This window comes from Solenopsis invicta, chromosome 8 (genome assembly GCF_016802725.1).
Source record: "Solenopsis invicta isolate M01_SB chromosome 8, UNIL_Sinv_3.0, whole genome shotgun sequence".
NCBI classification, from domain to species: Eukaryota; Metazoa; Arthropoda; class Insecta; order Hymenoptera; family Formicidae; genus Solenopsis; species Solenopsis invicta.
The window spans coordinates 2,792,682-2,818,030 of NC_052671.1; the positions used below are offsets into that span (position 1 = coordinate 2,792,682).

General features: G+C 28.1%; 4 protein-coding genes across 6 annotated transcripts; 1 reads left to right on the forward strand and 3 right to left on the reverse strand.

Moving 5' to 3' along the window:
• Positions 1–295: 295 nt before the first annotated feature.
• Positions 296–4,705, reverse strand: LOC113003751. 2 transcript variants are annotated; one of them, XM_039452657.1, is made up of 8 exons: positions 4,575–4,705; positions 4,363–4,480; positions 3,919–4,180; positions 2,289–2,399; positions 2,124–2,214; positions 1,348–1,493; positions 534–666; positions 296–457 (listed from the first exon to the last, which is right to left on the reverse strand). In XM_039452657.1, exons 1-8 carry the CDS (start codon positions 4,596–4,598, stop codon positions 407–409), a joined length of 936 nt encoding a protein of 311 aa, XP_039308591.1. In that variant the 5' UTR covers positions 4,599–4,705; the 3' UTR covers positions 296–406. The 2 variants fall into 2 exon arrangements, with proteins under 2 accessions (XP_039308591.1, XP_025990323.2); XM_026134538.2 differs by having other exon boundaries at positions 4,382–4,621.
• A 2,641-nt stretch (positions 4,706–7,346) lies between these two features.
• On the reverse strand, positions 7,347–12,136 carry LOC120358417. The gene is made up of 9 exons (XM_039452656.1): positions 11,567–12,136; positions 11,100–11,222; positions 10,888–11,005; positions 10,445–10,706; positions 9,293–9,400; positions 9,117–9,207; positions 8,278–8,423; positions 8,045–8,177; positions 7,347–7,967 (listed from the first exon to the last, which is right to left on the reverse strand). Exons 1-9 carry the CDS (start codon positions 11,699–11,701, stop codon positions 7,917–7,919), a joined length of 1,167 nt encoding a protein of 388 aa, XP_039308590.1. The 5' UTR covers positions 11,702–12,136; the 3' UTR covers positions 7,347–7,916.
• Positions 12,137–16,520: 4,384 nt separating this feature from the next.
• LOC105199670 lies at positions 16,521–19,010 on the forward strand. Of its 2 annotated transcripts, none has more exons than XM_039452658.1 (4): positions 16,521–16,722; positions 17,766–17,852; positions 18,255–18,437; positions 18,765–19,010. In XM_039452658.1, the coding sequence occupies exons 1-4, from the start codon at positions 16,665–16,667 to the stop codon at positions 18,890–18,892; spliced, it is 456 nt and encodes a 151-aa protein (XP_039308592.1). In that variant the 5' UTR covers positions 16,521–16,664; the 3' UTR covers positions 18,893–19,010. The 2 variants fall into 2 exon arrangements, with proteins under 2 accessions (XP_039308592.1, XP_039308593.1); XM_039452659.1 differs by having other exon boundaries at positions 16,526–16,722; positions 17,769–17,852.
• A 45-nt stretch (positions 19,011–19,055) lies between these two features.
• On the reverse strand, positions 19,056–24,203 carry LOC105199660 (DNA mismatch repair protein Mlh3). Its single transcript, XM_011166853.3, has 9 exons — positions 23,549–24,203; positions 22,988–23,245; positions 22,609–22,770; positions 21,391–22,519; positions 20,897–21,000; positions 20,705–20,828; positions 20,178–20,513; positions 19,709–19,872; positions 19,056–19,172 (listed from the first exon to the last, which is right to left on the reverse strand). Exons 1-9 carry the CDS (start codon positions 23,630–23,632, stop codon positions 19,125–19,127), a joined length of 2,409 nt encoding a protein of 802 aa, XP_011165155.3. The 5' UTR covers positions 23,633–24,203; the 3' UTR covers positions 19,056–19,124.
• Between the last annotated feature and the right edge of the window lie 1,146 nt (positions 24,204–25,349).

Below are 25,349 nucleotides of genomic sequence, written 5' to 3' on the forward strand. Positions count from 1 at the left end.
CTTTTTCCATGGAAAGGGTGAAGTAATATTACCGACTTTATGTCACGTCGGCGCATGCGTAATTGCGCGCTTCTTGCGCAAGACCCTCATTGTTGTTGGAGATGTTGAACAGCACACTACTTGCAGTATTATAAGAACTACTACGTATCATCTGATAAAAGACTTTCTGGTTTGTATTTATGTTTTTACAATTTTATTTTTTGCTTTTGTTTAAGAAATATTATTCAAAAATAAAGTGGTATGCCAGTACTTGACTTTTCTCTATTATTTATTGATGAATTAATAAAATATAGAGTATTTTCTTATTTGATCAAGTCTTTATTTTTTATTTTACTACAGAAAATTTTATCATGCATATATCACTACGAGTTATTATTCTTCCTACAATCTACGCTATAATATAAAACTACTGTATGGAATAGAACACTGTTACGATGGATATTGACTTGCTCGTGATCTAGAACAAATAATTCAATGAAATTGATACTATTGATAACATTATCTTTGCATTTTTTTATTATTTATTATGTTACCAAAGTAAAGGTTTCCATTGTTATAACACATACACCGCCAAAATTTGTTACTAAGCTTTTCGAGGAGATTTGCATTATAAATAATAATAATTTTTGTATTGTTATAGGTGCTTTGTACCATAATGACAGGTACCTAGAAAAAATTTTATTTAACTCAGAAAATATATATATGAAATATTTTAAATGCAATTTATAAATTTTAAAAAATATGTACTGTATTTATATGTTGTAAGTATTACAAAAAATTACATTTTGTTGTGTCAAACATAAAGAAAAGAAGAGATTGATAGAACCATTTAGAAAAGTAACTCAGTAGATATTCACGTGATATAATTTTTATGAACACCAGTTTGTTAGTTATAGAGTTCTATCAATCTTCCTATAGATAAAAGTTCATTAGATACTTAGAACCAACGCGTAATTTACAATTTATTGAAAAGGGAAGAAGGAAGCGTTTGTGAGATAGGATGGAAGCCGTAGCATACTACTGCTAATGTCATAAAAAGTACATTTAATTATAAAAAAATTAAATTAAAAATCCTTCATAACTCTAGGCACTAACAAGTGTCACAAACACTTTATAAAAACAAGGTTTTATAAAGATTTTATAAAATATGTTTAAAAAAATTTTTTTACTAATTTCTTACTTATTTTTCAACATTTTTTTATAACAATTTTGACAAAACTTGCAATTTAAATATTACTTCTGTATATAAGTATTTATTAAAAAATTAACAAACGTGCAATTCTAAACAAATAAGACATTTTATGAATTTATTTATGCATTATTTTGTACCATTAGGTTGCTACTCACAGTGCGTTAAATAACTCATCAGAATGGTTTAGCAGTAATTGCCCCATTAAAGATATGATGAAGAAACTAAACTCATATCCTATAGTATAACCTGTCGGCATCAGACATTCAACTAAATTGTGCATGCATGTTATTGCGTTCAGCAACTATTAACACATTAATAAAAGAATAAGTTAAGTAATTTTATTTTATAAAAACTTATTTGTACATAAGTAAGTAATATACAAACAAGTAAATACATACAGGGTGATAAAAAAATATTAGGTCAAATTGGAATGATGTATATAAATATTTTTTACATGATTCCTTTAATTATTCTGCAAATGAAAGTTTTAAGAGCAAATTATAAAAAGAACAATAGTTTACAGGATATTTTACATTTTATGTCAAAACATGCCAGTCAAGTATAAAATATTTTCCAAATTATTAATGTTTTACTAACTCTACTTTGCTACTTTTTATGTGCAGAATAATTAGAGAAATCGTACTATAAAAGAATCATGTTCTATTTCAAAAAATAGCAGTAACCTTCATATGAAAAATTTATTATTTCAAAAATTTTAACTTTATTTGTCCCTTCTCCAAGTCATATAGCATTGTATGAAACATTTTGTCACAAATATCTTGTTTTCGAGACGTTTTACCACTCTAATAATTTTGCTTATTCTATGTGTGTACGTGTATATATCTTGTACTACATTAGAAACTGTTAATTTTTGTTAGATATCTGTTATGCATATAAGTTGTAAAATGCGTGTTATGAAAGAGTTGCTTACGCTGTATAAACTCATAGCAAAGCCGCACGTGCCTATCATCATCATAGTAAGAAATGTCATCGTAAAACTTGTCGTAAACAACTTAAAAAGTCTTGAAAACAACAAATCACCTTTATTAAACGAAGAGTTAGTAGTTTTGTCACTATTTTGGTTCTAAATACTTACTTCTTTACTTTTTGATGAAGCTGTACTGTTTTAATTATTCTTTCGACGATTATATTATTTTTGTTACAGCTGGCTATTTCCTCTTTGTCCACAAATTGTTTTATTCGATAACTGATAACAAGAAGTTTTTATTTAGTCGTGTCAACGGATCGATTATTCATTTCCTGAGTATCATTTTAAGATCTCTGGTTAAAATTTTTTTCTGACTTTTTATATAATTTTTGTCATACTTTACATATGTATATTAAAAAAATTTTTATTTTTCCTCAGAACTTTCATATACGTAAATTCTGAAGACTCATGTAAAAAATCTACGATATTTTATAGAAAGTTTTAAAATTTATACAAAAATTTTGAAAAATTCCGAAAAAAAGAGATCCATAGACTGTCGTAGAAGTATCTTAATGCTGAAATAATGTTTTTTCTGTTATTTTTTTATCACTTTTTCTAATTTGTTGTGCGTCGTTACTTTCGGTTTTATAAATACAGCTTTTAAATGGAATCAGAAAAGTGATATCACCACAAATAAAATTAATAGGGTAACTTTGGTATTTACGCTATGGAACGATTTATGCTATGGAAGTTTGCGCCCTTTACACTTCAACTAAAGTCTAAGGCAGAATATTTTGCATATTGTATCAACAATTAAATAATTATGCTGTCAAACAGAGAAGTAACGCGTTACTTTTAACGTCATTATAGTTCCCATTACTTTTAATAATGACATCAATTTCTGAAACAATATACAATCTAAATTTTTATAAAAAAATTATAAATAGTAAAAATAAAGATATTAATACAAAAAATTAGAAACATTATTAGATAAGTTTAATACAAAGAAAAGCTATACTGTCTATATAAACTAATTTAGAGAATTTTAATTTTTAATACTTATTACATATTATAATGATTATTAAATAATTTTACATTTTAATAAGCTACTTTATCATTATCACAAAGTAACGTAAAAGTAACGTAATAAATCCTTACTCTGTAAGTAACAGTGACGGAAATGCGTTACTTTTTGAAACGAGTAACGGTAACAAGTTACTTTTTACAAAAAGTATAAATAACGCATTATTTTTTTAAGAAAGCGTTTCTAACCCTGCTTACAAGTAAATTAAAATCATAAAAAAATACATGTTCTGTAGGTACACTTGTAATAGAAACTGATAGTTTCTGGCGACCTTGTTAAGAATAGAGTAAGCATCTTTGTGATATTATATCTAAATTCAAATTTTAAGCAGAAAAATAAATCTCATACAACAGAAGTGTAGAGTGAATGCGAAATCGAAAATGTTTGTAATTATTTTAAGAAATATAATTATTTAAATTAAATAAAAAAATATTTATTTGTATGAATACCAAAAAGAAACACTTGTATTTATACTCAATATTTATTCATTGATTCAAATATTAACATATTTATCAGACACACCAGTAACGACACACAGTTCGGACCTATTTCGATTTGAATTGTTTATACAAAATCCTGTCCTATCTCAAATACTGTTTTAAAAAGATACAGATTCTTTTGTGTTTTTGAAAAATGTTCCAATTCGCATAAAAGTTCAGAAAAAATTTTCACCAAGATATTATTAAAACTTCCACATTTTTCTGAGTTTGTTACCTGCAAATTTTGAATATTGCACAGCAATGTAAATTAATTGATAGTATTGTCGAAATGATGAATATTGTTGCAGAAGTACCAATGGTAACACTAATAATAGAATATGAAAAAAAAAAGTAATACTGTACTCCCTCATTTATTCGGTATTCTTTCATAATTAGTAAATAATGTGCACGTGATTCGTTTAGTGGCCGTAGAAAATCGAGTACATCCGGTAGCAGTCCACTTACTGAGACTGTAACTATTGCGAACATTTGCATCGCTAAATTATACAAAATATGACATACATTATAATCTTTTTCCATTTCACGCAAAAGACATAACATGCTACGTATAATCAAACAAAAACATTAATTATTAAATAATGTATTATATCACAAATAACTAAATGATATATGCTTTTACTATGTTATCATCTTTTATACGTAAAGCTAACATTATTACACATAATAATAATTATAACTTTTTTTCCTTGATGAGCGTAATAGTCTAGTATTTTAATTTCTTGCGAATCTGTTAACATCCATCGATTATTAATAATTTCATCCAGCAGATGTTTTAGCTAAAAGAAATTTAAATTATGTGGGGATTCAAATAAATATAAAAAATTTTTATAAAAATTAATTTTTTTACTATACAATTAAAGCTCAACTTACTTCCACATTATTGAAGAAAAACATGTTGAAGGCTATAAAAAATAGAAAAGCCGAAATAGCATCCAACAAAATCTTGATAGTGACATTTATACTGAAGTCAGCTATAACAAATTGGGCGAACTATAAAAATACATGTCTCTATATTACAATACATTTAATATTATGACTATCAATTGTTTATATACTGCTCAATGTTTTATTTATTTTGTAATATTGTACAAGATACGTAATTCTTACAAATATACCTATTTTTAAATCCCAACAAATATCTTTGCAAAATAATTTTTAATCTATCTGAAATTGAATAATGGCTTAATAATAATAATTATTGTATAGATATTTATCGGTTTATATGTCTGTAATATTTTAAAATTGTTTTAGTTTTAATAAGAGAACATATATCGACATGAAGAAATAAGACAATTAAGCTGGTATTCATAATTATTTCTCATTTCAAGACAGTCTTAAAGAATGTTTTAAAAAGCTGATATGGCTATCTGATTCGCTGATGACATCTTAAGACAATACTTGAGAAGATCTTAAATATAAAAATCAACCTTTATAATACTGATATTTCTTGTGTGAATTTATATATATTTTCAAATTTTCCAAATTGTGTGCCACAAAATTTTTCGATTTTAAAACAGTTCCAAGTTGAACAGAATATAATAACATTATTTTTATATTTTTATATTATATATTATCATGGCACACATTACGTCTTACAAAATAACCTAAGGTATTATATAAATCAACAAAAAACGTTTTACATCAAAGTGAAAAGTTTCTATAAATCGTCATGCACATCATTTTGGAAGTATTTTGTACGTATGATTCATGTTAAAGGAAAAAAAAAGGAAAATGTAGTATTGCTATGTCGATTTCAAGATTCTTTTTATTAGATACTTATTTCTTCTTATCTTATAATAAACTTAAATATTAAAATTAAAAAATTTGACACGATATTGTAAGAATTGCCATATTATCTGATGGAAGATATTTTTTTATATTTACGTTTTCAAAGTTTTATTTTTAATTTTTATTGAAGAAATACAATTCAAAAATAAAATATTATATCAGTATTGGCGACCTCTTTCGATACAATACACTATGTCTATGAAAATCGTACATGTATGGCTCCTATATTGTTAACGTAATCTCTTTTCGAGAGTGCAGGATGTGCAAAGAAAGTAAGATAGAAAATCGACTTCTCGCTTCCATGGCCAACACATTATGTTTGAATAAACATGATTTGTGGAAACGAGCAGCGATTACCTGCATCTTGACATTTTTGGCAGATTTTAATTGGTATTAACAATATAGAAAATATTTGAAAATATTTGAAAATGATGAAAAGTTGCGAGATACGTGCTCTATTATTTAGAAAGGCTATTCTTGTAAAGGCGTTGCGAAAGAGATAGAGTAACTCTTCGAAGTAATTGAATATGTATTTCACGGTTTTCCATAATTTTGGACAACCTTCGAAATAGAGGACGGGATAGACTTTTCAGACTGAATACACATATAACTATTGCATATGTACACTATACATATAACAGAAAAAAAAGAAAGGAAAATTATTGTATGTTGATATAAACATACAGTTCTGAGAGCAACTCTTTTCTTTAAAACCTTTTAATGTACCGATGTACGAACATTTCGTAACAAATTAATTCAAGTTTTTAGCGTCCTTATCAAATTTTTTTAAGAATAAAAATAAAATTACCTCTGCAATCACGTGAGAAATGAGTAACATATAAAAACATATTGCACGGAAACGCTCACACGCGGTTCTTTCATAAGGCCATAAACCAAGAATTCTCAAAAGAGTTTCATTAAATTTATAATAGTGATCGTCAAACATGTATATTCTCTTGTAATGATCGAGATGTGAATAAGAAGCGGATCCGCAAAAGCAAATTTCAAAGAGCAGAATTTACTTTGTGCACATTTTCCTTCGTATAATAATTCATTTAATATATATCAGCCAATTTTTTTTCTACTTTACATAATAGTCAGCGAAACAACGTCGAGAAATAAATTTCAATTGCAGCAATTTGAAAATTAGAATCGTTTTTGTACCTTTGTTGGATGATGTAATAAAATATTGCAATCGGCGTTAATGGTATCGCTAAGCTACATGGAGGACCATCACCTGCTTGCACTGAAAAAGACGACGGAAAATTGAATTATTGAAATTGCACGTTATATCCGTCCAATACTTTTTCCAAGCGAAGGGTGAAATGATATCTCTGACCCTTTGTCACATTTGCACATGCGCGCTTGCACGCTTCTCGTGCAAGACCCTCAGTGTTATTGGAGACGTTAAACATCACACTACTCGCTTTGTTGCGTGTTTTTCATTATGTGCTAAACAGAAGTTTCTATTGAGTATTTTATATGTATTTATGAAAATATTATTGTGAAGAAAATGTACAGTTTCATTAAGTGTAGAGTTGCATAAGTGGTATTTATGAAAAAATATATATGAAAAATTTGGTGATCAGATAACAAGATATAGCTGATTTTCTTAAAAGTTTTTTTCCTTCCGAAATTGTTTAGTTAAAAAAATATTATAAAATATTTCAGTTATACTTACTATGGATTGTAACGTAAAAAACGCACGTCAGAAATAATACATTTAATACATTAATTTCATGCATAATAATTGCATAGTTTAAACAAGAACATATGATTAATAAAAATATGGCATTTTACATGTTTGGAGCTTTCTAAAACTGGTTTGTTAATATTTTTCTCTTTCATATCTTCCTCATAGTTTGAAACATAAAATCGCTGCGATAATAATGCTATACACTCTTCGTGAAAATGGATAATAACTACAATAATTTCAATTACAATATTAAAAGATATTACACAAATTTTTTTATGTTTTTTTAAAAATATCTTTAAGTAGGAAAAATAGCATCAAATTAATGTATACGCTAATAAATGTAAAAAAAACATATAAATATATAAAGTGAGAGGGCTCAATCTGTTTAAGTTTTCTAATTTTATAAACTTTATTGTTTAATACATAAAAATATGTGTAGTTATTTAGTTTATCAATTTATTTTATAATTAATTTCTTCCCTACACACGGAGCCGGCTGAATTCTGCCATCATTGCCTGATGTCTCGGTTGTGGAATCTAATTTTGCAGAAGCTCTTTTTGGATTATATTGCAAAAAATACAAATTACTATAAACAGCTACTTATTGTTGAATAAATGTGCAATATTATCTTGTTTAATCAAATTATGTCTTTTTTCCTTATTTTACTGTAGAAAATTTTATCAATTGTATATCACTAGCAATTATTTTTTCTGCGCAAAATTATGAAACTACTGTATGGAAAAGAATATCATCATAAAGGATATTGACATATTCGTGATCTAAAACAAATAATGCAATGAAGCTGATAATGTTAATAAGATGTCTTCGCATTTTTCTCTCATCTATGTTATTTTACCGAGGTAAAGGTTTGCATTGCTACTTCAAGTACTCCACCAAGATTCATTACTAAGCTTTTCACGGAGATTTGCATTATAAACAATATTGATTTCTGTACTGTTATAGGTGCTTCGTACCATAGCGACATGTATCTATAAAAAATTTTATTTAATTTGGTAAAATATACATGAAATATGTTTTATATATAATTAGAAATTTAAAAGAAATTTGTACCATTGCATTACTACTCACAGTGATTTAAATAACTCATCAGAATGGTTTATCAGTAATTGCCCCATTATAGTTATGGTAAATAAACAAAACTCATATCCTATAATAAAACATGCAGTTGTCAGAAGTTCCGTCAAATCATATTTGTAAATTATTACGTTCAGCAACTGTTAACATATTAATAACGAATTATTTTGATAGTTTTTATTTTATATGAAAACTTATTTAGACACGAATAAATGTTATATGTATGTTTAAACATACACACAGTACATGTAAACAGTGAAAAGTATCAATCGCTAAAATATTTTGATGAAAACATTAAAGTTACATACAATTTTTACATAATATATATGATTTCTTTAATTATTCTGCAAATAAAATTTTTAAGATAGAGTTATAAAAAAAACAATGTTTTACGAGATATTTTACACTTTATGTCAAGATATGATAGAATAAAGTATAAAGTATCTCAAATTATAAGTCTAAAATGTCTCAAATTATTAATTTTCTTTTATTGAAAAATTACTTTACTATTTTTTATGAGCAGAATAATAAGAGGAATCATTTTATGCAAAAGAATCATATACAATATAATTTTATTTTTAAAAATGGACTTTCATATAACTTTAAAAAATTTATTATTTTGAAAATTTCATTTATCCCTCCTCTTTTGTATAAAACATTTTTTTCACAATTGTCTTGTTTTCGAGTTATTTTACGGATTCAATAAATTTGTTTATTCGGTATGTGTACGTATATCTTATATTACATTAGAAATTGTTAATTTTTATTAAATATTGTTTATGTGTATAATTTATAAAATATATGTTACAAAAGGAGAAGATAAAGTTACTTACTCCATATAAACTCATAGCAAAACCGCACATGCCTGCTACTGCCATAATAAGATAAGACATTGTAAAACTTGTCGTAATCAATTTAAACAATCTTGAAAACAACAAATAAATAGAATTTTCATTAAACAAAGAATTAGTAATATTATCACATAGTAGTTTTGACTTTAAATACTTACTTCTTTGCTTTTCGATGAAGTTCTACTGTTTTAATTATTCTTTCGTTTACATTTCCTTTGCTGGAGCATGCTATTACTTCTTTGTCCACAAATTGTTTTATTCGATAACTAATAACATGTGAAGTTTTTATTTAATCATATCAACAAACCGATTATTCATTTTTTATGCAAAATATTATAAGATCACTGATTACAATTTTTTTTCGGAATTTTTCCTTAAAAAGATTGAGAACACTTCGGATATACTGAAAAATATGTATCTTTTTTCAAAATTTTCATATAGGTAAATTCTGAAGATTTGTATAAAAAATCTGTGAAATTTTCTAAAAAGTTTTAAAATTATACAGAAATTATAAAAAATTTTGAGAAAAGATGAACATATGCGACCCATTGACGGTCATAACAGTTTCTTAATGCTAAAATAATGTTTCTTGTGTTTTTTTAATTACAATTTTTTGAACTATGTGTGAACTTACTTTTATATTCAAATACAGCTCTTAAATTGAATCAGAAAAGTAATATCATCGAATTAAATTAACAATCAATTTAATAATTCTGATTCTATCTAGATTTATAAGATCACCATCCATCCTTGGAATATTTAAAGAATCTGTTGCAAAAAAATATTATCTTAGTCAAAATATGAATCTAGATTTTCCTACTTTCTTATATCTTCTAATGTTGCACTGAGGCATGTGATTACATTTATTGCAACAATGGATCGTATATATTAAAAGAATGTTTTGTGACCAAACGGAGTTTAAAAACAGTAATTCAGTAATAATAATTGCAACAGATTCTTCAATTTTTTTTTAAGAAAAGTGTAATCTTATGCGAGTTAATATCAGTATTATTAAATTGATTGTCAGTTTAATTCGGTGATATTACTTATTAAACTTATTTGATTCAATTTAATTCACTATATGTGAAATTGAAAGTAACAGTATACAATTCGGATCTGTTTTGATTTGAATTGTTTATATAAAACGTGGTTTTATCCCAATTACTGTTTTGAAAATATGTAGATTTCTTCAGTATTTCTGTAAAGTATCCCCCCGCCCCCTCAAAAACAGGAAGAATTTGTATAAAAATTTAGAAAAAAATGTTTAGCAGGATATTACTAAAATTTTTACATTCTTTTAGGCTTCTTACCTGCAAACTTTGTATATTGCGCAGCAGTGTAAATTAATTGATAATAATGTCGAAATGATGAATGTTGTGACAATACCACCAATGTTAATACATATAATAGAATAGTAGCAAAAAATATAATACTGTATTCCTTCATTTATTTTGTACTCTTTCATCACTAGTAAATCATGTACACGTGATTCGTTTAACGGCCAAAGAACGTCAAAAATATCCGGTAGCAGTCCACTTACAAAAGTCATAAACGTAATGCACATTACCAGCGCTAAATTATACAGGATATGCCATACATTATAATCTTTTTTTATTTCACGCAAAAGACAAAAGTAATATGTATAATCGGAGAGAAACATTAATTATTAAAGCATGTATTAAATCACAAATAACTGAATGATATATACTTAAACTATGCTATCATTTTTTATACGTAAAATTAACATTATTACATAGAATAGTAACTATAATTTTTTTTCCTTTGTAAGCGTAATAGTCTAGTATTTCAATTTCTTGCGAATCTGTTATCATCCGCCGATTATTAATAATTTCATCCAGTATCCGTTTTAGCTAAAAGAAATTTAAATTATGCAGAATCTCAAATAAATGTAAAAATTTTTATAAAAATTAACTTTATTAACCATACAATCAGAGCTCAACTTACTTTCTTAGTATTCAAGAAAAACATGTTAAAGATTACAAAAATCAGAAAAGTTGTAATAGCATCCCTCAATATCCTAATAGTGATATTTACATTAAAAAAGTCAACTATAGCAAATTGCGCGAACTATAAAAACATACGTCTATGTTAAATCGTACATTTAGCATTATGACATTTAGCATTACAACCGCTTGTTTATATATTATTCTACATTTTATTTATTTCATACGGGATATATTATTACAAATATATTTTCAAATTCTATCAACAAATATCTTTGCAAAATAATTTTTAATCTATCTAAAATTAAATAATGAAATTAACAATACAAGTAAATACTGTTATGTAGATGTATTGATTATTTGATATGTCTGTAACATCTTAAAATTATTAACAGTAAATATATTACTCCAAGTTTTTAATACCCTTATTAAACTTATTAGAGAATAAAAATAAAAAAATAAAATTACCTCTGCAATCACGTGAGAAATGAATAACATATTAAAGCATATTGCACGAAGACGCTCGCACACGGTTCTTTCATAAGGCCATAAACCGAAAAACCTCAAAAGAGTTTCATTAAATTTACAGTGATCGTCGAACATGTATATTTTCTTGTAATGACTGAGACGCGAATAAGAAGCGGATCGGTAAAAGTAGATTTTAAAAGACAAAATTTTATTTTATTTCTTCCCCTAATAATTTGTTTAATATATTATAAGTTAATTGTCTACTGGACTTTTTGCGGCGTTGTTAGCCAACGAAGCATACAATGTCATGGAATGAGTGACAATTGCGGTAATTTTAAAATTATGGCTGTTATCCAGTTTCGCCGGATGTTTTTAAAAAAATAGGCGTTAATGATACCGCACCAAGTTAAGAGCGACTATTGATCGTCCGCATTGTGTTTTCACACTGAACAAAACGGCAGGAAGTTAAATTATTGAAATTGCACGTTATGTTCGTCCGATGCACTTTTCCCAAGGAAAGGGTGAAATAATATCCCTGACTTTTTTGTTACGTTTGCGCATGTGTAAGTGAGAGCTTCTCGCACAGTATCCTCATAGTTGTTGAAGACGTCGAGAGCATCACACTACGAATCACTTTCTTATGCGAGTGTTTTGTTTTTCGTGAACCAGAAAGAAATTCATATTTATTTTTATTTAGTTACTAAAATACTAATGTGAAGAAAATGAACAATTTTATTAGAGTCACGTATATAAGTGATATTTATTCAAAAATTTAAATTTATAAAAAGATAAATAAATTGTAGCTGCAAAATATAAAAAGGAAACGGCCAAATTACAAGCAACAACTAAATAACTAAAGAGTTTTTTTAAACAACTTATTCTCCTTCGTTTTGACTACACTTAGTTTTCATCAGCTAGTGAAAACAATAGACAATTATTTTAAACGAATATAAATTAACAAATTTATATCGTAATCAACCTATGTCTAGATAAGAGCCCATATCAATGCGAGACAACGCTGAACTGTTAACGATAAAGTCATTATTCTCATGTATGGTTTGTCCGTTGTCTGCTCACGTGTGAAAATATTGATCGTAAGTCAGAGGTAAGAATTTCGCTCGGCAACATCGAGCGCGCGCTTGGATTGGCTGTGAGCGGGATTAGTTCGGCTATTTTTATTAATTTATAACTCGTTAACTATTGCGAATTTTGGAAAATGGTAGAGGACTTTTCAACTCAGTTTGGTCCATTCTACTTACATGCAAGAGATTAATTATTAATTATCAAACACCCTGTGTATAAAAATGATAGATTTCTTTTTCCTTAACCTAATATATATATATACAATGCACAAAATGTATTTTATATATGTATATAATCAAAATTTTTATAGAAAAATATATAGTACATATGACACTTCATAATAGAGCGTAGTTCAAGGCTTTGAGTGACACATGTGCCTATACTATGATTGTTACTTCACTTTCAAAGTTTCATAAAATTAAGATCATTTTATCACATGTTATTTTATTTACATTTGTGTACATTTTCTAAGTAAAAAATTATAATAATAAAAAAATCAATTTTTATTTATATTATAAAAGTATAATTTTTAAAGAACTTTGTTGGCATCAATTTTTGAATAAAATAAATTCTTAAATTACAAAAAAAATTATTATTTTTAGGTATATACAGGGTGTTCATTAATGGTTGTCCCCACGTTTTACCATCGGAGTACATATCTGTTATTTCTAATATAATAATAAGTTAGAAATACATATCCGTCGGTAAATCATGCGCCTATGGTAAAAAGTGGGTACAACCATTAATGAACACCCCCTGTATACCAATTTAAGTTCAAAATTATTTAAAACTTTAAGGGTTTTAAAGCGTTGCGTACACACACGTTATACTGTAACTTGTTTGTTAGGTAGTTTTATTTAAAAAATATTGATTGCTATACTCGCACTGTGTTAAATATCTCATCAACATGGTTTAATATCAATTGTCCCATGATACTAAGAAGAGATAAATTTGATGTCTATTAACAAAAAAGATGCCTACCATAAGTTCAAGAATCACTATCTATGCACAAAGTTGGGTTATGACTAGTTAAAAAGTTGAAAATTAAATAGTAAAGCTAAAAAGTTAATAACTTTTAACTTAATGTTAAGAATCATCTGAATAATAACATTAATCGTTACAGTTTAGTTCTCACAGGAAATTTGGCGGGTAAAGTCAAGCTTGTGTTATCGTGTTTTTTCATACATATTCTTCATTTGAAATCTCGTGTACACTCATAATTTAAACGTTAGGGTTCTTTCGAAAATTACATATCGCGCAAATCACGGCCATCTCTCTCCTAATGAGGTCCGTGATTGATCCGTAATCGATCATCATTTGTCCCATCTTCGTGTGAGAACCACTAAACGATTAAAGCTTGATTCATGGAAATCGTAACCGTTAACTTATGCTGGAATCAGCAAAGTTCAACATTAGAATTTTTATTGTTTTTGTTTAGTAAATCTTTATCAACAAAAGCATTGAAATATTGTTGAACTTGACCGATTTCGACACAAGTTAACGGCATAAATCAGGTATAATTCATAAAACGTGTCAAGCATTAAGCAAAACGCAAATTGTATGTAACGAAAGACTGTCACAGCCTGAGTGAGAGGAAAATATTCCGTAGATTGCCGAAGTAATCGGTTCAGCGGACAATTAGACGGCATAAATCAAAGCTTGAATTATTATCAAATTCAATAAATTTAAGTGAATTTGAACGAACATTTGTGGAGTAACAGGGGGATCGTGGAATACTAATGTCATGAAAGAAACTTTTGTGTAAAAAAAACATAAATTAATGATCTTTTGTAAATTTTACCCAAAAATAAGTGTCACAAAACAAGGTTTTATGAACATTTCATAAAATATATTTTCTTAAATAAACCTCTTTAAATAATTTTCTTAGCTTAAAAAATTTAAATAAAACAAAATAATTTTTTTATTTTTAATAAACATTATACGATATCTGCAATGAGATTGTAATGTCACAAGAGACATGCACATGGCGGACGACAATATTCTACAAGACTACATGTAAACATGACTTTATTTGCCAAAGGGCTTAGCGAAATAAGTATGTGAAAGTGTCCCCACGGCTTTTCGAGTTGGCTTTTTTTCTAAGATAACTTACACAAAAAGACCATACCTTACTTTGCTTACATATCAAATTTTAGACCTCTATATGGAGACGTGACCAAGATAGAACAAAAAAACGATTTTTTTACATTTTTACGATTTTCACTTATTGTTAGTAATAAATGCAACAAAATTTTGAAAAAATTCTAAAAAATCAATTACACAAAAATATTTTTTAGACATTTTTTCCACTCTGATTTCGTAGACCACCTTGAAAAAGTTACACGTTATCTCTATTTCCAACTTCTACAACATATATCTTTTTTAGATTTTTTCAAAAGGTGGGCCACAATGAAAAAAATTAAAATAACATTTTTCTGTTAATTTTTTTTCATAAAATAAGCAGGTAAATTGTTTTTATCAGCTCTTTAATGTTTTATTTGTCTATCAAATTCCATATTTTAATTTTTTTTCATTGTGGTCCACCTGTTGAAAAAATCTGAAAAAAATATATTTTGTAGGAGTTGGAAACAGAGATAACATGTAATTTTTTCAATGTGTTCAGTCAACGAAATCAGGGTGGAAAAAATGTTTAAAAAATATTTTTATTTTTTATAATCAAAATTTGCACCAAAAACAAATGTGAAAAATATTTTTATTAATGTCTAAGTGTAATTGATTTTTCAGATTTTTTTCAAAATTTTGTTGCATTTATTACTAAGTGAAAATCGTGAAAATGTAAAAAAATTGTTCTTTTGTTCTATCTTGGTCACGTCTCCATATAGAAACCTGAAATTTGATATGTAAGCGTCTTTTCATATAAGTTATCTTAGAAAAAAAGGCCAACTTGAAAAGTGCCGTGGAAGCACTTTTACCATACTTATTCCGCTAGGCTCTTTATACACATATTATGACACACATTAAATCCAATAATATTATTTGAAATTCACATTCGAAACCTTTATGTTAATCCTTGAGCTGTAACATATTTCTTAAAATATTGTTATCAACGTTCATATCTGCTGCGCCAAGTTAGGGGCGACCATCGATTGCTTGTATTTGCGTTTTCACACCGAAGGAAACGACAGGAAGTTGAAATTGCATCGAAATTGCACGTTATATTTGTCCGATGTATTTTTCCCATGTAAGGGTGGAATAATATTCCCTCTTTTTTGGTTACGTTGGCGCAAGCGCTGTTATAGATTTCTCGCGCAACACCCTCATTGTTGTTGGAGACGTTGAACATTGCGTTACGAATTGCTCTGTTGCGTGAATATTTTTTATGATGTGCCAAAAAGAAATTTATATTCAGTTTTATTTAGTTATAAAAATATTAACGTATAGTTTTTATTTATTCGAAACCTCAAACAATTAACTATAAATTTATAAAAACTTTATAGATATCTTTATTTATAGATATGAAACGTGAAGAATATTTTATATTCCATATTTTATATCATATCATTCGCAAATCCTATAATTGATTCCTTTAATTAGTAATATTCCACATTATATAAAGTTTTAAAGTAAAAAATAGTAAGAAATTTTGTTAAAAATTTGATATATAGTGTTGTTAACATCTTGAGAAGTATCTAATGGTCTATTCCAGTTGGATTCTACTCTGTAAGCGCACAAAAAATCAAAAGAAAACGAAAGCTTGCAAAATATATGTCATCGAGTTACTGCTTGAATCGCAGTTACAAACATGACGTTACTAGTACTAAATTGACTCTTAAGATTCATTTATTAAATTGCTTCACTTTTCAAGATTAGTTTCAATTGCTATCGTCAGAAAGCACGACTATAAAAATACGGGTCTGGATGTTACACGAGGAGTAGTCATTGTTCAGCCGAGATAATAACAAGTTGATCTTGCGTGAACAAAGTGCGTATTGGAGATTTCTTTGTATTCTTAACTGACTGATACGATATTTCGACAGAAGCAAAGCGGGCAATAATGAATATAAAAATTAAAATATTTGTGATTACCGTGGTTGTTATTTTATTTATTTTTGGTAATTATATCTAATTTTTAAGTAAATTACATTATTGCGTTAAAAAACTATATATGCAAAACAGATATTTTGAATTTGGAAAAATCAATTATAGCGTTAATAAAAAAATTATAAGATATGTACTTAAATCATCAAGTACACCTTTGATTTATATTCTTATAAAAAATATACATATGTTAAGAAAGTGTAAATTAAAGAACGGATCTTTACAATGTATATAATTTATAAATTTTAATTGTTTCACGTTGTACTTAAAATTTTTTAGAAACTTGTCTAAAGTACACAAGACATTAAATACATAAAATAGATGCAACTAGTTTTTTAATTAAATGCTAAAAAGCAGAGAAAATATTTTACAGTTCTATAAGATCCAGGTGATAATGTATGTAATTAACTAATAAATATATTAACTAATAAATAATTAACTAATAAATATAAGCTAATTGTAAGCTGAAGGAAATTCTTGTTATTTACATTACTGTTGCGTACACTCTTCATATTATTTATATTATTACCATAATTGTATTAGTGCGTTAAAGATACTATTGTATTATAAATTGAACTTTTTTTTGTCAAAAAGTACATACAAAAATTGTTTCAAGATTGTTTCAAATTGTTTTCAAAAAAATTCTTTTAGAAGGATTATTTTAATGAAAGATTATTTAATGAAGGATTATTTAATAAAAGACATATTAAAAATTGCAGAGTTTTATATTGATGCAGACTTAATGATTAACAGGATTTTTTATTACGACATCGCCGAAAATTATACTATTTAAGTTTTTAAAGAAAATCATTAGTAATTATTTATAAAATTAAATTGTATTGATTTAGTAAAAGTAACAATTGGAAAAATGAGATTTATAAATATTGGCTCGAAACTATTTTTATTATTGTATTTAATTTATTTAATTTTAACAATATGCAAAAATAAATAAATTAAGCTCTTAATTATGTAGCAATTATTAATAATTCATAAATTCAAAAGATCTGACTAAAGTTATTGCGTGTAAAAAATTACTTATATAATATTGTACTTGCAGCAGACACTGAAGGTATTAAATTTTCCTTGGGAAGAATTGGTAGTAGAGGAAGAGTCTCTGGCGGGAGAAGCACCTTTTGGCAGACGGGTATGTAATACTCATATGTTATTTTTAAATATTTCTATAATTATTACTATACTATTATTAATATGTTTATATTATATCTAGATTATAATTATTATATTTCTTTTAATACATTTGAGAATTTATTCGTCGGTTCTTTCATTGTATTGCAACAAGTAAAATATATGCATTGTTGGCATTATAAAAACATAATCAAAGAAGATAAACTTATCGAATTTGTAAGAGATCTGATAGATACATAAATAATTTTAAAATTTATTACATAAATAATTATAACGTAATTCCGTGTAAGATAATTATAAACAAAAATTGAACTTTTGGATGAATTAATGCTTTACATAAACAATAATCTATAATTTCACATATTTTATTTGACTCTAGTGTAACATCACAAATCCTTTGCAGGCTCGAGCTCACGTAAAGTAGGATGGAACCTACCGCTAAGTAGCTACTATAATAAAGAATCAATATCCAGGACCAGTTATGCTAATCCGACATCTTTATCCGAATTTGCATTCAGATCTAGCGGGATAAATATGCAATCAAGATATCCATCAGTGCCTAATTCACCGTCATATAGTCCATCAGGTATTAATTATTCCTTCCTATCTTAAAGGTGGAATACTAACACTGACTGGTTTAGATTTCTATGCTGTAAGTATGTAAAATGAAATCTGTACATCTTTTTGTACTTGTAACATAGGAGATTTGCTGAAATTATATTCATTGCAGTTTTATAATATTTCTTGACAGTCAAAACGACTTGTAGTATTTATATCTACTTGTAAAATCTCAGTTTAAAATTTAGCATCTTATCTTTTTTTTTCTTCCAAAATTCCAATCTTCTTATATAACCGATGACACGGTAATTTTTATGACGTCTATAATCTTAATCTTTTTAATGATGATTTCTAGGCGAATATTCTCAGCAACTTGCCAGAGATTCTTACCGTGGCACAGGTCTGGTTTACCCGCGCCCCTTCAACATAAATTCTTCGTACCCCAATTATGATGGCCATTCGCTGTACGATCATGTAATATAACTTCTTTTTATTCTTGTAATACGATAAACTTTATTACAACAACAAGAAGTATGTATTTTAATTTATTAAGAAAAAATTTTTTGATCTTATAATAAACAATACTAATTTTCTTATGGAACAAAAGAATAATTTTTATTATTAAAGAAATGTTACTTTTGCACAACAATTTTGAATAATTACGTATTTATGAATGATAATTGTAATTTTATATTAGAGAGAACGATTGTCTTTTTTACTTAATTGATGTAATTTTCTTCAAGGATGTGAAATTCAATTTTTCCTGAAATTTGTGATATAATACTAGTCAGTAAAATATTTAATCATTTACGTGCAATATAATATATTTTTACAGATCTAATAGATTTAATATGTCTTGTTTTAAAGACAAATTATATTTTGAAATATTAAATTATTTACGAAAAGATTTGGTTAGTTTTAGAAATGTTTTAACTATATTATGTATAAAATATTTAGAAATATAATTAATCCATATATTATACAATACATTTGGAAAAAGTATTGTTGTACAATTTTGTAGAGTTTAACTGACTTTTTTCTAAAGCTTAGAATATTGAAACTTTAATTACATTATTTGTATGAAAAAATAAAAATCTCAAGAATATTATATTAATTTTCCGTAGCTTAATAATAAATAAAGTTATTTAATTAAAAAAAAGGTTTAAGTGTAGCATCTTCCCCTAATTCATCTTATTAGTTAATTCAAAATCAAGATGTGTGATCTTTCTCATCTTCCGAATCATTTATAAATTCATCTTTATTGTAATAAAATTAGGAGAAATATAGCTACATATGCACCTCAAGTATCCTTACGCTTCTGGTTCTTAATTCCGAAAATTCCATGACAGGTATTATAGTCGGTCGTCCATGTGCGCATCGATTGGGAAATTTTGTAAGCTTTAATAATTTTATAAGACTCTTGCACTGTTCTAATATTAGCTTATCGCCGAATTTAATAGCACCTGAAAAGTTTGAAAAAAAAGGTTAATAAAAAAGATTAATAAAAAAAGAAAAATTGGAAAAATTGTTAGATAAATCCCTAAAAAAATCGAAATTTATTAAAAATTTGTATTTAACCGTTTTTAATTTTTACAGATGATAAATAGGACTTTAGGAAACTCTGAAGAAAATAGCTCAATATTTTTACGTCCTCATAAAAATTTAAGAAAAATCGACACCTTATAACTACCTTACTCTCCTTTCCTCTACAATCGTACGTAACAATTATACATATTTTATGAAAAGCAATATATTTTCTGATTAGTACCATGACAAGCCTCCGATGCTATAGCATTATGAATAGTTAACGGTAACGCGTTTGCTTGATTTGTTATATCACGATTCTTTAACACGTCGTTTAATAAGCCATAGATTTTTGGCAGTATTTTTTCGTTATTATAGGAATCGCTATTCGTAACCAAACATTGCGGTATTGTGCGTATTAACAGTGTGTTTTCCTTTGATGATCCTAAATTTATGCCGTATTTCTTCAGTAATGTTTTATTTCGTAGGAGTAAATTGTACATTTCTGTAGGAAATTCCATGGATAGAGGATCACGCAAATTAAAAGAAAGCAACTCGCTCTCGTTCTGCACCTTGTATCCTAAATAACAATAATAATTATCAATGAGCACTTAGAAGAAAACTTATTGCATTACGTATCACGCATGTTTTTATATAAATTAAATTGAGAACATAATTTAATCTAATATTTTATTTTTTTAATATTTGATATCGTTAAATTATTCGGCTAAAAAGAAACGTCTCTTAGCAGAAAAAAGTATTATGATTTACTAAGAAGTAAATTTTCATAACGTATTCTTTCGTGGACGGCATGTTGATCGATCATCAGTAGAATTTTCATTTTATTGTATGTCATCAATGCGGCAATAAATTCATCATTAACTTGATTAATGACCTATAAGAAAAATATATTTATTAAGACACATCTATCTGAGACAAAATTGTTTCGAAGCAAATACATACTTTTATGTATTTTAATGATTCTCGTGATAGTCTAAATTCACATAATTTTTGCTTCAACTTACAAGGATGCACCATTGCTTGTTCATGTTGCCAGTTTTCTGTAACTATTTGTAATATATTTAATAAACTGAATTATATAAATAAATAAAAATTTATTTATATTTATTTATATAACTATGTATAATCATAATAAATTAACTATATGTAGGATTAGGAAGTTTAAACTTTACTTCATAAAAGTAACAATAAGTTATTTTTTTTATAAAATTTTGATGACTTTTTTTTATAGTGACACATAATGGATTTACCATAATATATCAATCTATATGCATGTATTATATATTTATAAAGTAACGAAATATATTATCGTTACACACAAAAACTAACAATCGTTATAAAAAAAAGTAATAGCGTTACAAATAATGTGTTATTTTTCATTTTTTAATGAAAACCTGTAAGTAGTTAATTTATTATTTTATTTAAAAAGTACTTACACAAAATTGTATCATTAGGACTGTCAAAGGATTTTACATTTGTTAATTTAACATGACGATGTTGTAGAAAACCATATAATTTTCGTGGTAGGACATTAAATTGATGCATGTCTATTTTGGGATGTATATCAATCATATTTCTCGTAGAATCACGTTTTTTATTATTTGTATAATAAGTCCAGTTCGACCATTCGGAAAGAGGAGAAATCATGTTTACGAAATTATTGCTATTGTCATTACGATAATTGGAAACTTCATCAGATTTAACAAGATTATCTGTTATTCTTAAGTTTCTGGAACTTCCTTGCGTTTCATCATTATTATTATGCATTTTTTTTATACCATCATCTACACACAAATTCATATGTTTTATAGTAACTTTTGTTTGGTGAATGTTACTCAATATATTATGTTTTTTGTCTATGTAATGCTTGACAGTTTCAATATTATCATCTGTATTATGTTGTTTGTTAAAATAATTGCTTGATACAATTGTTGACGTAATATTTCTTTTTTTAAAGCCAATCGTGACGATTTTATTTTTTATTATTGAAAATGTAACATTTTTACGTCCATTGATATTGTTAAAAATAGATTTTTCTCTCCTTAAATGTATTCGTTTTAACATCTGTGTTTTACACAAATAAGGGGTAATGGCAGAAACTGTAGCTTCTTCTGCAAGACTTTTAAAAATACAATTCTTAATGGGATTTAATATTTTTTGCATATCATAAAACATGATGCATCTTTTCTCATTTTCAATAACAAATGTGAATTCTTTTTCTGAGAACGTGAGAAAGAACAGAATAAATATATTTTTTTCGCATAGATCAAGCGCGTTGGAAGACAAATTGAATCTTTCTTTGAAGGCAATCTGAATCAACTTCAAAATAAGAGGACAATAGATCGGCCTATGATTTAAAAATATCCATTGCATCGCGTTTTTATCGGATAATCCCACGTAACCGTGATAATTCGTGTTACATTCAGGGCTGCATTGTATCGACCATACGTGATTCAACGGCAGATCTTTCCCAAATAGTGTTTTCAGGACTTCGACCGGGCTGTGCGGTTTCGCAATTCTCAAAACAACCTTCTTTTGTTCTTCGTCTCTAATCGAAAACGACACCTATTGCGTCAATATGAATATGAAATATTATGAGACAAAATTATTCCTATTGATAAACTACAATAAATTAAAATTTAATTAAATCATACTTCTAACTTTGTAACAGCTATGGCCGCAATAAGAAAACAAATGATAGATGTATCCCATTTTTTACACGGTATTTCGTAGAATCCGTAGACGGACACCGTTGTGCCACACGAAGGTCTCTGTTCTATCGGTATCAAATTGGACGCAAATCCCATCTCGAATGCCTTTAACAAAAATAATGCGAAAAAAGTCATTTTTGTAATGGTTTAAATTCAGTTAAATAATTAAAAAAAATTAATTTACTTCTGATTTCAAAATTTAATTCGAAGACGTATGCTTAACGCCAAAAGAAAGGTGAGTGTGCTTATATTTTTACATTGATTATTTTTTCTTATGCTATCAAATGATTTAATAACGTGTGTTAACAGTTTCAAGTAATACCTTCATGAAAGTCTCCTTAGAATATTGATACCTCGAAGCAATCGTAAGACAGTCGGACAAACGACGAATGTCCGCCAGATAGTTTGATTGAGGCAATTCGCACACTTGCTGCTGATCATCCGTAGCTTCTGCTTCCGCGATACATCTTAACATATCTTTCGGTATCCCGACGCCGTTGTCGACGACCTGAATTTTGCGTTTTCCCGCGTGAATTCTTACCGCGATTGCCGCTGCGCGTGAGTTCAAGGAATTCGCTATCTGTAACATTTTATGTGCATTCCATCATTTGATTCTTTTGTTTGATTCGAAGTAAATATAAAATATATATAATAAATTGACGAGATACTGCTGGGATAAAATGTTTCTACTTTTCTTTACGACACGATGCGAAGATTAAAACATAAAACTCGATAATTAACTTGAGAATGCGTTAATTAATGCGATAACAAATGATCAAGATTATCAAGCTGTGCGGACTTTGAATACAAACGCATTTAGAACCTAATATTTTTTTTTACAACGGAATAGCAGAAATGATGTAATTGATGCAAAATGACGTACCAGTTCTGAAATGCATTGTTCGAAAGACGCGATATTTGATATCGTCAACGTTTGCATGATCGGTTGTTGTGTAACATCCTCCATCGTTCTTCAAATTCTGTAGCGAGAAACGAAGTCAGAAAGTGGATGACGAGAGTGTGCTACTGCTCTTCTCTCAGAGGCTCAGGAAAAACTGTTATTATGGCGCCTGAAATCATATACACTTTCCCCACTCCATTTACACTTTTTTACAATTCTCACATCTGCTAAAAAGAAATAAAAACGTAAAAAGAGAATAAAGAAGCAAATGCATAACATATTTATAATTAAATAAAAGTACAACAATAGGAATATGCGATTTAGTTACAATTTGGGAGTTCCATGAGCGTATCCAAAGAAGGAATTGAAGTTCAGGAGGTTCATATTCTCCCGAAATCATTTACTTTTTTACTTTTTACGACCTACTGCTGCCAACCTTCGGTTCGCAAAAACGGAGGGAGTATTGTGAATTTCACCGAAGTGATCGGTTGTGACCAAAGATTTCCATAACTGCAAGATATATTTTTATCAACTTTTGGTTACAAGCTTCGTGTTAACCAAACTTGGTTTAAAGCATATAATTATTACATGCTTATACGTATGTACACCCAAGGACTTTGATTCTGTCCATGGGGAAATTTTCAAAACTGAGAAGTCACCACTTTCTACATACTTGCAGTCGTTACGTTAATCATGAACTGTAAGTATGTAAAAAGATAGCGACTTCTCAGTTTGGAAAATTTCCCCATGGACAGAATCAAAATCCTTGGGTGTACACCCAAGGACTTTGATTCTGTCCATGGGGAAATTTTTCAAACTGAGAAGTCATCACTTTCTACATATTTGCAGTTCATGATTAATGAAACAACTAGAGCTTATTGGTCGTTACGTTAATCATAAACTGTAAATATGTAGAAAGATAGCGACTTTTTAATTTAGAAAATTTCCCCATGGACAGAATCAAAGTCCTTGGGTGTACATACATAACATATATACATCACATTGAACGATTTGAATTTTTCACCGCGCAAGCGCGCACCGATTAAAGCGCCCGCGGTTCGTCCGCCAACTTCAGATCGTTGAAAAGCGCGCAGAGTGTGCCGCGAGTCGCGTACTCGAGTAACGGCAAGGCGCGATTGATCTTTTATTAGTGAAACATGCGTTTCGCGGAAGTCGCGCGATCAAAAATCGTGCTATTATTGTGTTGAATATTGAATCATGTATCACTCTCCTCCGCCTCTCTGTATTTCCGAACGAATCGTCATGTCGCGTCGTACCGTACCCCTGCTTTCTATGCATGCGTTGCCGTGCATTCAACGCGCGCGGAAAGAAATCTCAATCTCTGGTCTATTTACACGGGCGCGTTTGAACGAAACACGCATTTGATTGAAATAATTCATAGAAGCGCGTTCGCGTTAAATAGCGCATGCACGGTGCAAAGGTTGACCGGTATTTCTTTCGATTCGGCATTCCTAACCCTAGCGTGCCGCGCGCGGTAAACCGGAGTGCAAATGTTGTCCCTATTGGAATTTTTGGCCAACGACAATGGCCAACAAAACACCATGGAGACGCGTCGAGAACGAGGTCCTGAATCACGACACGTTTGATCGGGAGATATCGGTCCGCGTAATTAGTCTTGTATTTGTTAATTAATTTCGATAATTAGCGTGCGCGCGCGCACGCTCTCGTTCATAAAATCGCATTCTCGCATATGTGAGTGTCGTGGGAAAGCAGCTCTAATAGCCACGTAGGATTAAGATTCCTAGAGGAAGAACCGACCTGG